Raw genomic sequence first — 19010 nt, 5'->3', positions numbered from 1 at the left:
GATCTTTGCCATTCTGTATTTGTTTTAAGGGTGTGTAGCTTATCCGTCACTCCTTACAAAAAATTAACAGTATTCGTATTTTAAAGAGCCACCCATTATACCACTAGGTGGCAGTATCCATCTATCCGTTACACCCTGTTTTCACTAAGTTTTAGTGTGTGGGCCCTTGAATTTAAACACAGCTGTATGCATGTTTGTGTTAAATCCATTGACCACAGAGAATCCTGGAGAGGGACTGTGTGGTGTATTAGGTAAGCTTTGAGGAAATGCCAGAGCGCTCATGGGAATCACCACCACCAAAATGCACATTTCATGTCCTACTTTATGAGCAGCACTAAGCAACATGACCTAACAAATAATCTGCAGCGAAACACTACAGCCCTTGTGTAACTAATATCTGAATAGCTAAACATTTTTTTTTTTGTGTATCAGGTTATCCATCATATACTTCATGCTAGTCTCTGCATTATAGTCAATTTATAATTATCTATGATAAGTATATAAAGACCATTAACAGCACTTAAATAATTCCACACATGGCAGTGAAAGGTTACACCTGAATGAGACATGAAGGAAAAGGAAACATTTAATGATCATGTGCATACACAGAATATACCGTACCTGCCCTAATATATTTGTCAATACTGACATCACCAGTCAAGCAGACACAGTGCTCTGTAGGGTTTGCTCGATTCACCGATTGGATGAAACTGCGGACTACAGCCAATGAGATCATAACACACTATCAGTACAAACAGATTAGTTTGCCAACTGCGATCAGAGCAAACAGGATTTGAAAGCATGGCATGAAAGAACTGGAGGATCCAAAGAAAAACGGCCTCTTTTTGGAACATGAAGAGGAATGTGAAATAAAAGGCCCAGACTTTAACCTGAGGTGTCTGTTTTAAGGTGCCACGTTCTAGGCATTTACCGACAGAGAGCTTATTTCTCTTCATTGTCCAGATACTGATCACAGCTTATCAGTGTGAAACAGAAAAATATCAGTCCCTAATTTAGTCTTTTTCGTGTTCCTTTTGCATGGCTGCTGTATTTTTGTGATAAAGAATTTCCTCAGCTCTTGCTTTAATTGCAGAAATAAAACTTCTGAGGCAATGATGCACTGTGTGAAATTTGTCTGCAATGGTGTAAGGCAACAAAACCTGCTTGGTTCAGAGTCTTATTTTGCTTTGTGATTTTATGAATTTCCTCATCTCCCCAAAGGCACACTTAGATAGATATGATGTACAGGCTTTAAATGCATGATAAGAGGTGAATTTTACAAATTCTGAGAGCTTCTGGAGACATTATCACTGATTGACCATTCATAATTAATTCTACAATGTCTTCATGATCCCAAATCTTTTTACTATTGTGTCAAAATCCTCAGTCATACACACACTGGTCTTGGATAAACAGGCCCAGGAATTTGTGAATGTATAATGGAAGGCAATAACAAAAAGGACTGAGCAAAAAGGCATGAGTTCACATGTACTTTCTTCTGCTGTGTTATGTCCTAATTGTCTTAAGTGTTTCTGAGCCTTTGGTTGTGGTCATGGTTAGGTGAACTGCAAAGAGTCAACTTATTTATGCTGACTGAGCCGGTGAAAGCACCTGCCTCATGTCCCACAGCTCTATCACTGTTCAACTGGAAAGTCATGATAAGTGCAGACAGAAGCCTTTGAGAAGGATTGGAGGCATAAAGCATGAAGTCTTCCTCAAATAGAAACTGTGTTGTCTGACTCTCTATAGAAAAGTGCACCTGCGTTTCTTGCTGGTGTAACTGAATTGTCAGCACTTCATTAGTGAAACAGAACAGGATGCTACTTCCTGGTACCCATCAGGTCTAATTTGCACAGATACAGGTTTTGAATTCCTTTTCCTCTTTGTTTCTACCTCCTGATTGACAGTGAATGTTAAGACACACCTCCAGCTCTGAGGCTTTGGGCTCATACAGTATATCCCTCTGACAACCCTTTCTGCCTGGAGACATACAACACAAGTGTTTCTTTCAAGTATTGTCCTTTATAGGTGAGGAATGTTGCAGATTCAAACTAGCAGAAAACAAATCATAATGCTCTCCATGAGGGCCTTTGGGTCAGTTGCAGTATTCAGGATTTAGCAAACAGCAGCTGCATCATGACTGTGAGTTAAGATATCTACATATGGGAACATATTTAATGATAACATAATTCAGATTCTCACTGATTCTCGCAGTAATTTCATGACCACTCAATGTTTTTTCTTTCTTGAATAATGCAGTTCTGTCATTAACACAAGGCTAAAAAGTTCAAAGCACCAGAAGGTTTTCTAAGTTGTGTTGGCCGAACATTTCCTAGGTTAGTGTGCCCTGCCCTGTTCAGCCAGGTATTTACTTTTATGCACACAATACAAATACATAAACTCAAAGTCTGAGTAATCCATGACAAGTATTTTACCTCATCACACAACAGATCTATAGTTCACCCCTGTTTTATCCTATGCTGTAAAAGGCTAATTGTCATAGTCATTATGACATCATACAAATACTAAAGCAAGAGAGAGCTGAGGGAGCAAATTTTGCCAGCAATGTACTTTGGGTAGCTGAGAAAAGGAAGAGTCAGTGTGAGAAAAGGGAGTGAAAATGTCACACATCAGTTACAGCAGCAATGCAAAGTGAAGGCAAAAATAACTGACTCTGGTTCGTGTGCATTAGATCAGAATCACCAGCTTTAAGCTTAGAGAAAGAATTGATTTGGTTGGTTTCACAGTTGGCTGTCAGCAATATATATTGGTATAGCAGTACACAGGAACCCACACTTGTTTGCACATACTATAAATGAGGCTTATTAATTTTAATATTTACCGAAGTCACTTTAAAAAACATTTTTGCAGTCATAGATCTCATACTGGAAATTGGAAAGAAACATTTAGTACATTGCATTATTTTTCTGACGTGTTGTGTTTTTTTATGGTTAATATGAGATTATTTACTAATTTGTTGAAGTCTGATATCTGTAACTAGACTTGAGCAACAGGTGTCTCCACTTAACAAACAATTGTATTAAGCAGTTAGAGGAGAGGTTGTGTCAAGAACGCCTCTAAAAACAGTTTTCAAATGAGTGACCTGGGGTGTGGACAGAGTAATTTTCCATTATTATAGTTACAGAACTCTTATTAATCAATTAAAGAGGCACACATTGTGTTGATGCGTTAGATGAATACAACGTCATTATAATTTTCCCTTTATAGTTTCTTGGGTGTCAAAATATAATGGAGGGTGTGATAAACAATCCTTCCAAGGAGTGTCTGAACCTTAATGTCAACTAATGCTAACAATGTTATCCAGCAACTTGCCGGTGACCTTTCAGGTGTAGCTAATGATGGCAGTTTCTGGGATGCCTGTAGCCTTACTTGAGGCTATTTAATATATTAGAAAATAGTAATTAAAGCAGAAGTCTTGTTTCCATCAAATTGCTAGGGTAAAAACAGATGTCATTTTGGTAAGTACAGTATGCATCAGACTTATTGTAAAGGATGTCCCCATAATGTTGTGCAGTCAAGTATTGTTCAAATCCACAATGAGGATACTGAACCACATACCCCATATTTGATCATTTCCATTTGATGAAATGTGGCAAACCATTAAAAACTCATGGGGTTTGCATTTTTCTCTCAGTGTAAACATTATATAGCTCCAAAGAGCTGGAACAGAACTGATACATAATATGCATATATGATACAAGCAGTTTGTAATAATATGATTTAACAACCTTGAGGTTAATGAAGAGAAAACAATGGGGGGAAACCATATGGTTTTTGCAAACAAAAACTGTTTGGCTACTAAAAAAATGCAGCCTTCTCTTTTCAATGTATGACGCCCAATGTCTCCAAAACTGCTAAAAACTCTAAAGAAAAAGTTCGGTTGTTGAATTTACTTCAGTGCTTTACTATAGTAACTGTACTTATTTACTTTCCTTTTCAAACACACCACTTTTGTTTGACTGGAAACTATCCGACTCAATAAGCCTTTTCAGGCAAATAGAAGACTACAACTCCCAGTGTAATCATTTCCGTCTTGGATACCTTCCAACCAATCAGAAGCCTTCTGGGTCCATGGTAGCTATCTGGGGCACGGGGCCAGCACGTCTAGCCAGCTCGAAGTGCCACGACTTCACAGCGGACCACGGATTCTCCAGTGGAGTGAGGGGGAGAGCACTCGAAAAAACAACTTGGCTACATAGCTGGATAAATAGGTAGCTTTGCTCAGAAGTCACTTCATCTACAACCCAAAGCTTTTTGCCCTCTCTCCATTCCCTTTGAAGCAAACAGACGCAGCTACATCACCAGCGAGGTAAGTCTGGGAATCTTGGAATTTTTTATTCATTGAGCCAGCGTTAGCTAGCTTGGAAAGCTAACTCCTGCTAACTATTAGTACAGAAAGACAGCCGATTAAAGTTATCAACAATTATTTTAGATTTTTTTCAGCATTAGCTGTTCAGTTTCCAGTTTTATTACAGCCTTTGCAGCGCAGTTTTGTTAGGTAAAACGACACTTTATTCTCCAATGTGCAGGACGTTAGCCAAGTTAATTGATTCATAATGTTAGCTCCACTGCTAGCTTGCAAGTAATGATTAAAAGCCTATCACATAAAGATAATTGCAGAATTACACTCTCTCTGTATGTTTTAATGCATTTTTGAAGGGGTGAGGATGTAAAGTATCCATGATGTCTCATGAATCTTCAAGGCCTGCTTCAGTTGTAGTCTCGGTATAATAAATTTAGTATTAGCTTGACATTAAATAAACTATCAAGGAAGTTCTTGGAAGACAATGCCTTTGTATTAAAGTATATAATGAAAAGTGGGTGATTTTGTTAAAATATTTCTTATCCTTACAGTATGTCTAACACCAAGCGTAATGATAGAGTACCCCCCTTAAAGGAAAGAAAATATGGTCGTTTACATATTTACCTCCACGGCTAAGCAAAGTTAATACATTTTCATTTTAGCTGACGGGTATCATACATCCTAATGCAGCCCCCGTATGCGTCCCATTGCCTATGAATGAAAACCAGATATTTTAATTTTAAGTGCCGTACAAGTCGTAATAGTTACACAATAGTAAGTTTCATCTTATAGCTCCATCTCTTATGGACCTTGAGATACACGTTCATCTTCAGAGAGTCACCTAAAGCCAGTTTTCTTGAAGTTATCTTTCTCAGTTCAGTCTGAGTGGAGATGCAGTGACGTGTGACATCACAGATTAGGAGGCAGTACAAACTCTTCCCTTTCGCTTCTACCTTTTAGACCCTGCTATGAACAGGGACTCTGGACTCGTCTCAGTTATACTATAGCAGCTCAGCAGTTTTCCTCTACCACGTCATAGTATTAGTTTGTTGTAAAACAATAAAGCTCCACATTGTATATTTACTGATAGGATAACATCCTCGTCCATAATATAAACAAGGATATAACTGATAGTGCTGCAAAAAAGAAAGAAAGAAAAAAAAAGATCGAAGAGGTTTTAGTGTCCCTCCTCTGTCATCTTCTCTCAGCCGACTTTCCTCTCCTGCAGGCTACACATTCTCCTCCTATGACAGGAGCCTTTAAGGGCTTTAAAGGGATCGTTGAAATGGCCTTTAAGATATGTTTTTTGGGGTTTTTTTTTTTTGCAGGGCAGGAAATTAACAATAACCACCAGCCAACTGCTGGAAACTTTGGCAGTTGCTTGTAACTTTGTGTACTTTATTAACTTTTGTCTGTAACCCTTTCTGCGTCTATGGTTTGGGTTTCTATTTTTGATTTTTTGTTTAACCTCCTAAGACTCGAGCTCTATTCTTTGCTATATAGGCTGATTGGGACCTGAGAAAAATGATGTCCACATACCAGGACATTAGTTTTAAATTTCGATTACTGAGTGGCAGTATAATATCCTCATATGTGGTCACCAGGCCCTTGTTGAGAAAAAGTTAGTATTGTGGGCTAGAGAACCCAAAATGTGAGGTCCACATATGTGGACGCCAGGTCCTAGGAGGTTAATACTGTAAGCAGTTGATGTACCTTAACCCCGTTTCACACATGCACCTAATTTCGTAATAGCTCTGATAATTTTAGCATCAAATGTGAAAAAGTAACGGGAGTCATTTCTGTGGAATAGTTGCTCTGGCAGTTTGCTGACACAGGATCTGCTGACCTTTCCATAACTCTTTGTGGATGGTTGAATATGAATTATATCGGCAAAAATAGCAGAAAAGGCAGTCATGATTTTTGTATATGTTAATAAATTATAACCAATATTACCAATAATAACCAATAATAATATGTTTTTGATTTGTTTTCTAAAAATATTTTTGGCACATTTCCAATTGTATAACCAAACTAATGATGAGTAAGATTATTTTCATATAGGACCACTCCATTCTAGTTCATCTTGTGCCACTTTGCAACAGCAAAGTATCGTTTTGATGTGCAAAGAAATGAAATCTGGTCTGTTAAGTGAGTCCATTTTGACAAAAAATACTGTGAATTACATGTTTCATGTTTCTGCAAATCATACTTTTAAAGAAATGTTTTCTGGAGGATTTTCTTAATTGTATATTTCAGGTAAGGGGGTTCTCAGCATGGAGTTGGTCTTAAATTTGTGTTTACTTTGGCTTAGTGTATTTCACTCCTTGTACTACAGAAAGGTCAGTGCTGGACTTTAAAATTAAGCAGTGTATGAGATTTAACTTGGTGACTTTGAGCTGTACATGAACACATGTTTTACCATTGTTGGAAAGCCATATGAGGCTTGAGTTTGACCAGCTGCTATTTGCCACACAGTTTGCTGATAAGTTGTGCTGTTCTGCATTATGTAGTCAGCCTCAAGGCAAGAAGTTTATGGGGAGAACAGAGACACCTTGAGGCTGTTGAAGGTAAAGGCTGTGGTTGTGCAGCATTCATCAAAATTCTCTCTCATCTGTTGCTCTTACTACAGCAGCTGTGACTTATTGAAATATTGTTGTTAGTATTGCAGTTTAGGTTCACCTATGAATTACTATATCAACTTCTTTCTCCTCTCATAGAAATTCCTGCTCTTTGGTTGTTCATAGTAAGCTGTTCCATTTTTTTTTTTGTTAGTTGTTGACAAGTCTTCCACTCTCTTTTTAGGTTAACTGAAATTGAGCAATGGATATCTACGACCCCCAGACCCTTGGGATAATGGTGTTTGGTGGATTCATGGTGATCTCGGCTGTCGGGATTGTTCTTGTCTCCACCTTCTCCATGAAGGAGACCTCTTATGAGGAGGCCCTAGCTAAACAACGCAGAGAGTTGGGCAAAATACAATCTGTTCGCACTGAGAAAAAGAAGAAGGACAAAGTGTCTGAGAAGAAGAGCCGTGGAAAGAAAAAAGACGAAAAGCCCAATGGAAAGATCCCAGAGCAGGAGAAAATGGAAGTGGCTGCTGAAGCTGACATAGTCATTGAGTCTGCCGCTGCCCCAGTCGTAGCTGCTGCTCCTGCTCCTGTCCCTGAGCCTGTCCCTGCTTTTGAGGCTAAGCCAACTGCAGCCCCACCACCAGCAGACACCCAGCCCAAGACTGCTGCTGAACCGAGCCCTGCTGCCGAGCCCTCACCTGCGCCCTCACCGAAAGAGAAGAAGAAGAAGAAGGTGGCTAAGGTTGAGCCAGCCTCAAACCAGGCAGCTCCACTTGTGTCTGCCCCTGCACCAGTCAAGTCCTCCTCAGTCCCTGCATCAACCCAGGCCCCTGTCTCTGCCCCAGCTAAGGCAACTGCCCCAGCTAAGGCAACTGCCCCATCGTCTACACCTGCCCCAGCTAAGGCTGCCCCTGCATCATCTAAGGCCACCCCTGCATCAGCTAAGTCTGCTCCTGCATCAGCTAAGTCTGCTCCTGCATCAGCTAAGTCTGCTCCTGCCCCTGCATCAGGCAAGTCTGCCTCTGCATCAGCCAAATCTGCCCCTTCCACTGCTCCTGCATCAGCTAAGTCTGTCCCTGCCCCAGCCAAATCTGCCCCAACACCAGCGAAGGCTGCAGCAGTCCCAGCCAAGTCTACACCAGCTCCATCCAAGACGGCCCCAGTGCTGGAGGCTGTCACTAAAGATGTCCCAGTGATGGCAGTGCCCCCTGTGGGATCACAGCAGGCTCCTGCTGTTGCAGCAAAGGCACTGGAGCCCAAGAAGAAGTCCTCCAAGAAAAAGACTGAGCCTGGTAAGCAGATATGTTTTGCCATTGCAACTGTACTTTTTTTTTTTTTTTCAATTAATTTTATTTTATAATTTCTGTGGTTATGAAAGATGACAGTGCAGCCAGAATTTTGAAATGAACATATAACCTCAGTCTTAAGATCCCAGTCTGTTGTGTGCTCAACCAGGACTCTGAAGGGTATCACAGCTGCCATTTCCACTGGACATCACAGCACAGCTCTACACTATTTTTAGGTTCTTGGTAACTTTCCCTCTGTCTATATGTATTCTTATTCTGATTAATGGTGCTTTTTAAACTAATAATTTTACTGCATTAAACAAAAAAAACAAAAAAAAAGATGAAAGATGCCTGTTGATTGGTCTTGGCTAACCCTGCTATTCTTTCCTGTTAAAACACTCATTGTTTGTTTGAGGGACAAGAGTATTTAGTTGACACCTTCTGCAAGTCTTTGCAAACTACACTTAACCTATAACCCCTCCTCTGCATATCAAGGATCAAAGCCAGGATAGTCTATGAATATGTTGTTACACTAGAACCATCATTGTTAAAATTAGCCTTCTGCCTTGAATTGATGGAAGTGGCTTACTAGGCAGGAACTACGTTAGCCATAACACTGGGGATAGTAGTTAGACTTGAATGTTTGTAGGTAAAATGGGGGCATGTCTGTACAGTTGAGTTGCACACAGATATACTCTCAATCTAAGGCAGTAATACCCTGTCAGTACTGATGAACTTCGAGCTGTGTACCAGTGGAAAGTCGTGCCAATGGCAGTGGTGGGTAATGTCTGGCACTCAAGCTCTGGAGGGCATAGAGCAAGCCAGCCTGTCCAAACACCGCTGCCCTGTTTTGTTAACTGACAAAGGCTCTCAGTGCCCTGACAATGGGCAGGGAAGGGGAAGGGAGGGGGGTTCTCCCTTGCCTGAGGCTTGTCTCCGACTGGTGCCACAGTGCCCCATCATTTTGCCATCCGAAGCTGCCCAGGGCCCCAGACCCAAAGGATAAGTCGCAACCTTGTCCTTTTCCTGAAGCCATGTGGGAATTCAGACTTCACTGTGACAGCCTAATGAGCCTTAAAACTATCTGTCTTTTAGTTTTAAACATGAAATCATCTCTGAATTCACTGCCTGTGTGTTCCATTGAACTGTTTTGTTTGTCTCTTTAGTGGCAGTGGTGGATTCTGCTGATGCTCCGCTGTACCTTCCCTACAAGGCTCTGGTATCCACTATCAGTAGCATGGTGTTCAGTGAGGGAGAGGCTCACAGGCTCATCGAGATCCTATCCGAGAAGGTTGGCATCATTCAGGACACCTGGCACATGGTATGAGATACTTCTGTCAATGATAAGGACACCTGCTAGGCTAGCTGAGTGCACAGGCACTAAAGTTCATTGAATACATTTGAGCTCTGAAAGGAGATTTCACTCTGTCGTTTATGTTTTCAGGCCACTCAGAAAGGAGACCCAGTGGCTGTGCTGAAGAAACAACTGGAGGAGAGGGAGAAACAGCTGGCGGCAGAACAAGAGGACGCTTCTGCAGCAAAGAACCGTCTGAGAGAACTCAACAAGGTAAGACTCTGAAGTGTTGCAGATGTTGCCAAATTCCCATCACAACACATCATCTGGTGCAAGGCCATGCTGGCAGCCCTGTGAGACTGCGATACTTATTTCAGCAAAAAACAAAATTGTTGGATAGATGAAAATCTTACTGCCAATGAGGCAAAAAGTGTAGAATGGCCTGAAGGTGGCAGCAGAGTAAAAAAAGTCATGTTGTTGGCCAAATTAAAAGGGTTAAATCTCTGTTGAGAATGAATGTGTACAGACATTCCCGATGCAGTCTTCTTTTATCTTTTGTCCTTAAGGTGGCACTAAAAGAAAAAACGTGATCATAATACATCCACCAAGAAGTATAGGCTTACTCAATTCATGGCATCCCACCCGTTACATAAACATGTTACATTTACAATCTCATGCAGTATCTATGTCCACCTATGGGTGGCAATAGATGAAAGGTCATAGTCCATCCCTAGGCTAGCATGATTATGCTCAGCAAATGTCACGGCAGCCTGTTCTGTATATTTTAAGATACCGTGTATACAAAGTAAACACAAAGGGTGGTGCTCAAGGAAAGGCCAGAAGGGTTATAGTGTGGCCTTATCCTGAATGGTGTGTGTGTGTGTGTGTGTGTGTGTGAGAAGTGTTAAATATTGTGTCATTGAGGTGGCACTAGAGGAGCAGCCTTCTGTACTAAAAATTCATGACAATAGTTGTGAGGATATTTCACTCTGTAAAGGCTCTTGTCAGACACATGACAGCACAGTCAGAGAGCAGATTCAGACTCACTGTTTGTTTATCAGGAGCTGTCTGCTGAGAAGTCCAAGGTGGCCAGTGTTGAGACGAGGCTGAGTTCCCAGCTGAGTAAGAGGGAACAAGAAATGATTGCTCTGCAAGCTCGCATGCAGGCCAGTTACCAGGACCATGTTGCCCAGACCCAGAGGCTCAATGGAAAGGTTAGTTTTCATATACAAGTATTACATGTTCTTAATATGCAATTCAGATTAGTACACTTTTCATTTTGTTCTTGTGTTGCCCTCTTGGTGATCTGGATTACAATTAGAACTAAAGATGCAGTTTTTCTTTTTCTTTTTTAATTCATTGTTCTTGACAGAGATTGAATGCAGAGCAGCCATCCAAGGTGAAAAAGTCCAATATGTCTACTTTATTAAAAAAAAAAAAAAATGTGACTCTTGCTCTTCCAGATCCTCAGCCTGCAGGACCAGCTGGAAAAAGGTCCCAATGCTCAACTTGCACGTCTACAGCAGGAGAACTCTATTCTCCGCGATGCCCTCAACCAAGCCACTAGTCAGGCTGAGAGCAAGTGAGTCAGTCCCTGTAACAATAGATGACAAGCAGTGATGCATGATGACATGCTTTCAGCTCTTTACATTGATATTAAAATTACATGCAAATCGAGTACAGTGTGTACAAATTCTGAGTAACATGTTTGTGAGGCATGTGTCCTGACTTCTTCTCGCCGTGTGTTTCTCTCTCTTTCACTCTGTCCACAGACAAAATGCGGAGCTGGCCAAGCTGCGTCAGGAATGCACAAAGTTAACCAAGGAACTTGGAGAGAAGACAGAGAGTCTCCTTGCTGATGAGCAGATCAGGAAAGGACTGGAGGCCAAGGTCTCCGCTGCTGAGAAGCAAGTCACCCTGCTGCAGGTTGGCCTGGTCTATGGGAACACCACATCATCTCCATTATAAATTACACTGGATATAATCAGGTTTCCACACGGAAACAAACGTATTAGATTTTTCTTTTTTAAATGCTGTTTCTTCTTTGAGCAGCCATTTAGTCTTTACAAAATGCAAGTCTAGACCTTTCCCACCTATCCCCCGACCCTCTAATGTTATGGGAAGTTTAATTGCCTTGTAATCACAGAGCCCAGGGCTGGGCTGGAATGCAGCCATACAATAATGGGGCTGCAGGGAAAATGCTTCACAGCACCAGCTGGAATGTGTGTGTGTGTCTGAACATCTCTCCTCTCCAGGCTTCTATAATTGGCTGTAAAAGAGCAGGAGCAGTCTGATGCTATTTACAACACGTGACTTTCAGACACGTAGTACTTCCCTGTCTTTCATTATCTGTAAGAACAAGGATATTTTACACTGTTCTCACATATACACTGTCAGTCTACGTAGTCTCTTACTGATGGAATGCTGTTGGTCTGTTTATTACTGGTTATGTGGAGCGAGTGAGTCAGCACTTCCTGACAGTCAAGTGCTCATTTAGTTAAATCATTTACTAATACCCCCTCCAGTTTAACAAGTTATGCGATAGCTCAGGCCACCAGTCAATACACAGTCAACATGCTCAAATTATAAGAGATTATTTTTTTTCCTCCTAATTTCTTTGATTTGACATTAGTTTCGCTGTCTTTGTGAAATTTGTATGTGTTGACTAGACTGTGACCAGTGTTCAGTCGTCAACAGCAATTAGCTGCTTTGACGGAATCTTTCACAGCCGCACAGGCAGAGTAATCATTTCACAAATCCCCTCAAGTTCAAAGCACTTCCTACAAAACACTTCCTTAGACAAATAAAAACTAATTGCTTGACATGTTGTTAAAATGTATATTTTTATTTTCTGTTACACAACCTCAAGCCAGAGGATTTTCTGGTTGTCCCATTGGTGGATTATCTGTGACTATACTATTATGTCTTTTTCTCTGAATGTGTGGAAATATGATGTTTTTAAGGATTCTTTAGAGAAATGCGACTGGATCACATGCACTGTTATTGCCTTGTGAATTAATGCTTTATGTAGGATAATTTAGTGAGTCTTTGCTGCCCTCTGCTGACACATTTTGATCACTTTTTTTATTTCCAGGCCAGCCACACAGAGACTGATCAGGCATTACAGAGGAGGCTGGAGGAGGCGTGTGAGGAGCTCAGAACAGCACAGAGTAGAAACAGCAGTCTGCAGGCTACCTTGGACAAGGCCCAACAAGACAGCAGCACACTCTCAGGTGAGAGACAGGAGGAATAGGTTCTTAATGGTTACCACATATTAGTAATTTTGCATCAATAGTAAAAATGAAAACATTTATGGCACTTTTCTGGGACCAGTAGCTGCGTCCCAGAATATAAAATATGGAATAAGTTGTTAGTGTTGCTTTTTCTGTCCCTGCAGAATTTCAAGCACGTACAGGGAAATTGGAGGCTGAGATTAAGGAGCGCTCTGCTCAGGTAGATGCCCTGACTGCCCAGCTGGAGGAAACACAGGCAGAGAAAAGCCAGCTTGTACAGCAGGTGGCCTCCATAAACTCACTGCTGGAAGCCAGTCAGAACAAAAAGGAGGAGGAGGATAACAGTCAGGTAGGACATACTTTATCACGTAGACTTTTCTGAAATGGCTCGAAAGCTGAGACCCCACGCAGTCACCCCTAAAGATTTTTGTCAATTCCACAGGTGCAGGTGAATGGTGCAGAACTGGAACAACTAAAGCTCAGGTAAGTGTTTGATCTTCCTTTCATCAGCGTTAACATCAGATACAGAGCTGTTACATTTATTGATTTTTTTTTTTTTTTTTTTTTTTTTTTTTCCTCCTGCAGCCTTCAGGAGAGAGACAGCCAGCTGAACGCGCTTCATGAGGAACTGAAGCAACTGCAGATGAAGCAGGAAGCTGCAGTAAGTGTTGCAAACACACATGGGTTAAATATATTAACAATTAGTATCACTTCCCGGTTGCTTCCTGATTTTGTTTTGTTTTATTTAATTATTGTTCATACAAAGACATAGACAGTGTCACTGCTAATCACAAATAATCCTCTGTTCTAACAGGAGAACACTATTGTTGAGCTTGAGCAAAGAAATAAGAGGTATGTTACTTTTTTACTATCCATCTACCAGGCTCAAATCTTACACATTTGTGGTGTTTCTCAATTTTTATATTTTTCTATCTATATATAAATTGTGTGTCCCTTTAGTGAGGATGACAGCCTTATCACGTCACTTCAGGATGAACTTAAAAACCTCAAGGAAGAGATGGTGCAACTTAAGATCACACCAGTAAGTCTACCTCCATATGTGTTGAATGATTCTGCTTCTACTAAAGAATTATCTTTGAGACTCATTTGCATGTCGACTCTGTTTCAGCAATCAGATAGCGCCGCAGAGCTCGGACAGCTACAGAACAGGTAAATGAGTGTGACAGATGAAAAGAACAGTCTCGCATATTGTTAGGTCTGTTATTTAAATCACTGTCTTGTATCTTTTGGTTCGGTGCTCAGTCTGACTGAGAAGGATGCCCTTGTCACATCACTACAAGAGCAGCTGAGAGAAAAGATGACCACTGATGCAGTAAGAGTCTCTTTACACACTAGTGGCTTATCAATTGAGGCCTGCTTATGCTCTTAATCACCTTATTGATCATGTCATCCATTGTTTTAGCAGAACACTATGGCACAACTGACAGCTTTACAAACTGAAACCAAAGAGACTCTCCAGACACTCTTCCCACAGATACCCCTAGAGACAGAGCAGGTAAGAAAAGGGCTGAGTTGCTCAGTGTGATGATTATTCTTATTCTGTAGAATAAAACTCACCTGATTGATTTATATCTGTGTTTCTCTTCACTTAGTCCAACTGGTTACAAGTATTTACACAGAAAGCTCAGGAGGCTCTCAGCCAGCAGAGCCAAGAGTCCCAGTCAAGCACGGCGTCACCGGTAAGCCATCATGTTATACTGTTACCATATACTGGTTTCAATCAGCCTGGCAGAGGAAGATCTGAATGAGTTGTGTTTGTTTCAGGAGTTGCTTGAGAAACTGAAGGAGGCTGAGGAGAGCCATGGCTCCCTGCAGGCTGAATGTGAACAGTACAGGACAGTCCTGGCTGAAACGGTAAGTGACTGAGATATTAATATAATGTAATATGAAAAACTCTTGTTCTTAGTAAGATGGTAGAATATGTGAGCTGTGTGAATATGGGGTAATTTTATACAACTTTTTATTCCTGGTTCCCTTCTACCTCAGGAAGGAATGCTGAAACATCTGCAGAAGAGTGTGGAAGAGGAGGAGCTGGTCTGGAAGTCCAAGATGACTAACTCAGAGGAACAGCTGAGGGTGGTAAGTTATAATATCTCCTTGAAATCACTATGACTTTGATATTTGTTTCACCATGTGTCCATCCCCCTGCATTATTTTCAAAACTTAACAAAAGTCCCTCTCACACACTACCAGGCTTTGGAGAAAGTCAGCAAGCTGGAAGCAGAAAACCAAAGTGTAGAACAGGTGGGGATATTTTTTTCATACACACAAGCTCAAGTAGCTCCTAGAGGTAAGCTAACAGGTTAGTAACTTTTTTTGTTCTCTGTAGTTGAAGGAGCAGATGATGCTTCTGGAAGCCCAGCTGGAGAAGCAGTCAGACAACCAGGGGACCTCAGAGGGGGAGGAGCAGGTACATGAGCAGGTCTAATCTACAGTTTACAGCAACCTCACTGAAACTGGCATTGCTGCTCATTTTTCATGTTGTTATTTTATGTACAAGTTCACTTGTTAAGGAGGTGAACTATCATATTATTGGAATTTTAGCCTTGTGTTTGAAAAAAAATGTTCATAAGGTGTAAATTTAATTATTTTCTATATTTGTATTTATTCTTATGATGATATTTCAACATTACAAAGTAATGTTTTTTAATGTAATGTCTCTTAAAATATTTTGTGTTGAATTAATGAAATGTCATAGAAATAGTGTAGAGAATTAGCAATCTGTATTCGATAAAACCTTCTTTGAGTTTACTATGAATTCCTAGAAACACATTTCACATGTTTAAAGCTTTCAACCTCTTGTGCTGCATTTAAAACAATGCCTGTCTGACATCTGTTCATTCCCATGTCCTGCTCTGTATTCAGCTGAAGCTGCAGCTGTCAGAGTGTCAGACCCAGCTGGATTTGGCCCAGAAGGAATCCCAGGCACAGAAGGAGGAGCTGGCACAGGTGACCTTAGACTTAAGTTGCTTTCCCATTCACCAGGCTTTAATATTTACTCATTCATACACCAGTGTAACTGAGGTAAGATGGAGACATTTTATGTGTGAGAGATCACATATTGAAGAATTTGTTTAAAACCCTCCTAAACCCACACAGCCAGCAAAGTAAGGTGTCAGTGACATGTAACACAAAGGGGATTCATGGATGGAGGTTATGCAACCAATGACTAGCGACGGCTTCCTGTTTCAGGTCAGAGAGCAGCTGGGCGAGATCACGATGCGGGCTCAGCGCGAACAGAATGGCCCAGCTGAGGCTCAACCCAGTCAGGTCAGGGTGCAGAGGTCACAGGGCACCCTTAGCTTCCTGTCAGAGAGCACTGGACAGTGACTAGGACACTTCTCCAAAGATCTCCTTTGATTTGTTTCATTTTGAGTTATTTCTCAAACATTTTGGTTCAATTCAATAGAAAATTGAAATGATACATTTGTTATTGACTTGCACCTTATTGATTAAAACAGGTTCTTTGTGATCTGGCTTTTAGAAGCAGCACGCAGTCAAAGCCATGTCCTAAATCAAGGATGTGGCCATGATACACGGATACTGAGTAACAGATGATAAAGAAGTGCTGTATTTCCAGTCTGTCCAGTTCTCCTCTGACAGAAGCTGTTTATGCTAACCTTTATTTGAATTGACTGAGTGGATAGAACTCTAACACGGCTCTTTCTCACCTTTTTCGGCATGCTCACCTCTCCTCATTTGTTTTCAGATATGCGTTTGTAGGATTCTTAACAGCAGCAGAAACTCTGCGTTTGACTTGAGCTTTCCACCTGAAATAGTCTGAGAGGAGACTAACTTCGCTCGCAGGCCGAGCAGCTTGTGTGTGGGTGTGTGGGTGTGTGCAGTGCTCCTGCTTTGGAACAAGAATGCTTGCATACACGCATGCATGTTTTAACCATTGGTCTGTGAGTATGTTCATTGTGTGTTTGTCTACCATCAGGTCCAGAATGAGTTGAGTCAGACATCTGAGAAACTGCAGGGCGAGGCGGCTCAGAGGCAGCAGCTCTCAGAAGAGTTTGAGCAGGTAGCAGCCATCAATGTTGTGCTCTTTTTTTTTTCTTTTTTTTTTTTTTTTTAGCTTTGTCACACTAGACGTTTACTAATAAATTCTTGGTGGATGACGTCACTGTGTGTTGTCAAACCTCCAGGCCCAGAAAACTGTCACAGAACTTCAGGCTCAGCTGGATCTTGTGAAAGCTTCTGGAGAGTCACCACAAACTGACACAGAGGATGTTGCTCAGCTCAAGGTTTGTTCACAAGTAACACAGAAAATCAATGCCTGACTGTGATTGATGCTTTTGTTTTGTTTTTTTTTTGTCAGTGCTGGATTATGATAAATTTCTAACCCAGCAGAGTTTGTCAGAGCAACAGGCGGTCCTGCTCCAATCAGGAACCAAGTGTACCTCTCAGTTTCACATGAAGATCACATTGATGAAAGCTTTTGTTTTCCTCCAGGAGTTCATCACTAAAGTACATGTCCTCACTTGGTTTATGGAGAACCAAGTTCAATATTAATTAAATTACACATTATAAAATAATCATATGAATAAATATAGATAAAATGTATTACCAACAACTGGAGCGAGATTGATTAAATTTAATTGAAGCAGTTCCTTTTTTTTTAATTTTTTACCTCACATTATTTTCCCCAGTGACAACAGTTATATTTCGTAATGCCATTCAGCTGGTACTTTGGTCTGAATGAGTGGGCAGCTGGTTACATAACTGACTCTGCCATGTTTGTCTTGATTGACAGATGAGACTTTGGGATGAAAAGTGGGATTATGAAATACAGTAAATTGTTACTGGGAAAAATAGCGGTGAGAAATATAGGCATTTGAAAAAACTAAATCTGGGTCCTGTTGTGAAAAGACACAGGATGAAGGAACATTTCATAATAATGAGCTGAGTTTTACAAGATCACTGAATTATTTCACAATATTGGGGGTGTAGTTTCATGTTACTCATTTTGTATCTTTATTTAATATTGAACACATTGGGTCTCCACATTGAGTGTCATTTTTGCTTTGAAGTAACGTTTGCTGCTGCTGTTGTCACAACAGGAGCGCCTGGAGAAGGAGAAGAAGCTGTCCAAAGACTTGGGCCAGGCAGCCACCAAGCTCCAGCAGCTTCTCAAAGCCACTCAGGAGCAGCTGACCAAAGAGAGAGACACCGTGAGAACACTACAGGAGCACCTGGAAGGCAAGGTGAGACAACTTGCACACCAGTAAGACTACTCGTACACAATCTAAACCCAAATTATTTTAACATGCTTGTGTATTTTGACATTAATCTTTCTCTTATTTCTGTTTTCAAGGGAGATTATGTCGAGCTGAAGGAAGGAACGTCCGTCTGACAGGAAGTTTACTGCGGACACTACACAAAACTGCCAAATATGCCTTATGATTACCATAGTTATGCATTCCAAAACAATTTCTTTCTTGTACTGTAGTATATTGCATTTGTTGCAACTGTAGGAATCATGTTTGATAATATGTACATTTCAAAATAAGATTAGAGGAGAGAATCCTGCTGCAATCTTTACTGAAACGCATTCCATCAGCGATTCTGGCTATGTCAGAAGTTACTTATCCCCCTGCCTTATATTCCAAACATTTCCCCATAGTTCAGTGTTAAAAGGGAAACCGATTGTACGTCAAACGTACATCAACCTGTGCAATTACTTTGTATGTCTTTTCTATGTGGTTGAATGATGGAGACATTTTATGGTTCAATGATGCAGTACCTTTGTGGGCCTGCTTTCCTCCGTAGCTGGCTGCCAGTAACACACATCAAATTTGAATTTGTATGAATGAATAAACTACAGTGTCACTCTGTCATTCCTGACCAGTGTCTGTGTCATACTTGCTGTAAAGGAACAATGAATGTGGACAGGAAGCAAAGGAAAAACTGGCTATCGCTAGAGTATTCTCTATTGACATAGTTTCAGATCCGGTGTGAATCAAGCAGCAAATCCGGAAGTAATGGCACTGGCTCAGTCAGTCATTTTTAATACTTAAGCCATCCTCCACAGAAACCTGTTACATCTCTGCTGTGTAAAGAACAGTCCTGGTTTCTGACAGGAAGTATTACTACACAGCAACATCCTCACAGTATATCACCATACAGCAAAATGGAGGGTTATGAATTCTCCCCATAGCACATACAATAGTCTAGTCTAGTCTAGCACATACAATAGTCCCTCTAGTCTCATTATCCTTCTAAACATGACTAGGTGTTTTGTAAAGTGTGTCCGGAAACAGAATGCCTAAATGTGTAAAT

At 40.9% G+C, this 19010-nt stretch overlaps 1 protein-coding gene across 3 annotated transcripts; it reads left to right on the top strand.

Moving 5' to 3' along the window:
- The first annotated feature begins 4140 nt into the window (after positions 1-4140).
- rrbp1a (ribosome binding protein 1a) lies at positions 4141-18568 on the top strand. Of its 3 annotated transcripts, none has more exons than XM_023425765.2 (27): positions 4141-4330; positions 7127-8186; positions 9347-9501; positions 9625-9747; positions 10536-10688; positions 10938-11056; positions 11247-11400; positions 12569-12707; positions 12872-13056; positions 13150-13190; positions 13293-13368; positions 13522-13559; positions 13668-13749; positions 13837-13877; positions 13971-14040; positions 14134-14223; positions 14321-14407; positions 14493-14582; positions 14715-14807; positions 14922-14972; positions 15058-15138; positions 15594-15677; positions 15921-15998; positions 16669-16752; positions 16877-16975; positions 17792-17935; positions 18046-18568. In XM_023425765.2, exons 2-27 carry the CDS (start codon positions 7145-7147, stop codon positions 18082-18084), a joined length of 3438 nt encoding a protein of 1145 aa, XP_023281533.1. In that variant the 5' UTR covers positions 4141-4330; positions 7127-7144; the 3' UTR covers positions 18085-18568. The 3 variants fall into 3 exon arrangements, with proteins under 3 accessions (XP_023281533.1, XP_023281532.1, XP_023281534.1); XM_023425764.2 differs by having other exon boundaries at positions 14131-14223; XM_023425766.2 differs by lacking the exon at positions 15921-15998 and having other exon boundaries at positions 14131-14223.
- The last annotated feature ends 442 nt before the right edge of the window (positions 18569-19010 follow it).

This window comes from Seriola lalandi, unplaced genomic scaffold (genome assembly GCF_002814215.2).
Source record: "Seriola lalandi dorsalis isolate HSWRI2012SDOR001 ecotype SW California unplaced genomic scaffold, Sedor1 jcf7180002054795, whole genome shotgun sequence".
Lineage (NCBI taxonomy): Eukaryota > Metazoa > Chordata > Actinopteri > Carangiformes > Carangidae > Seriola > Seriola lalandi.
This window is presented reverse-complemented; position numbering and strand designations above follow the sequence as displayed.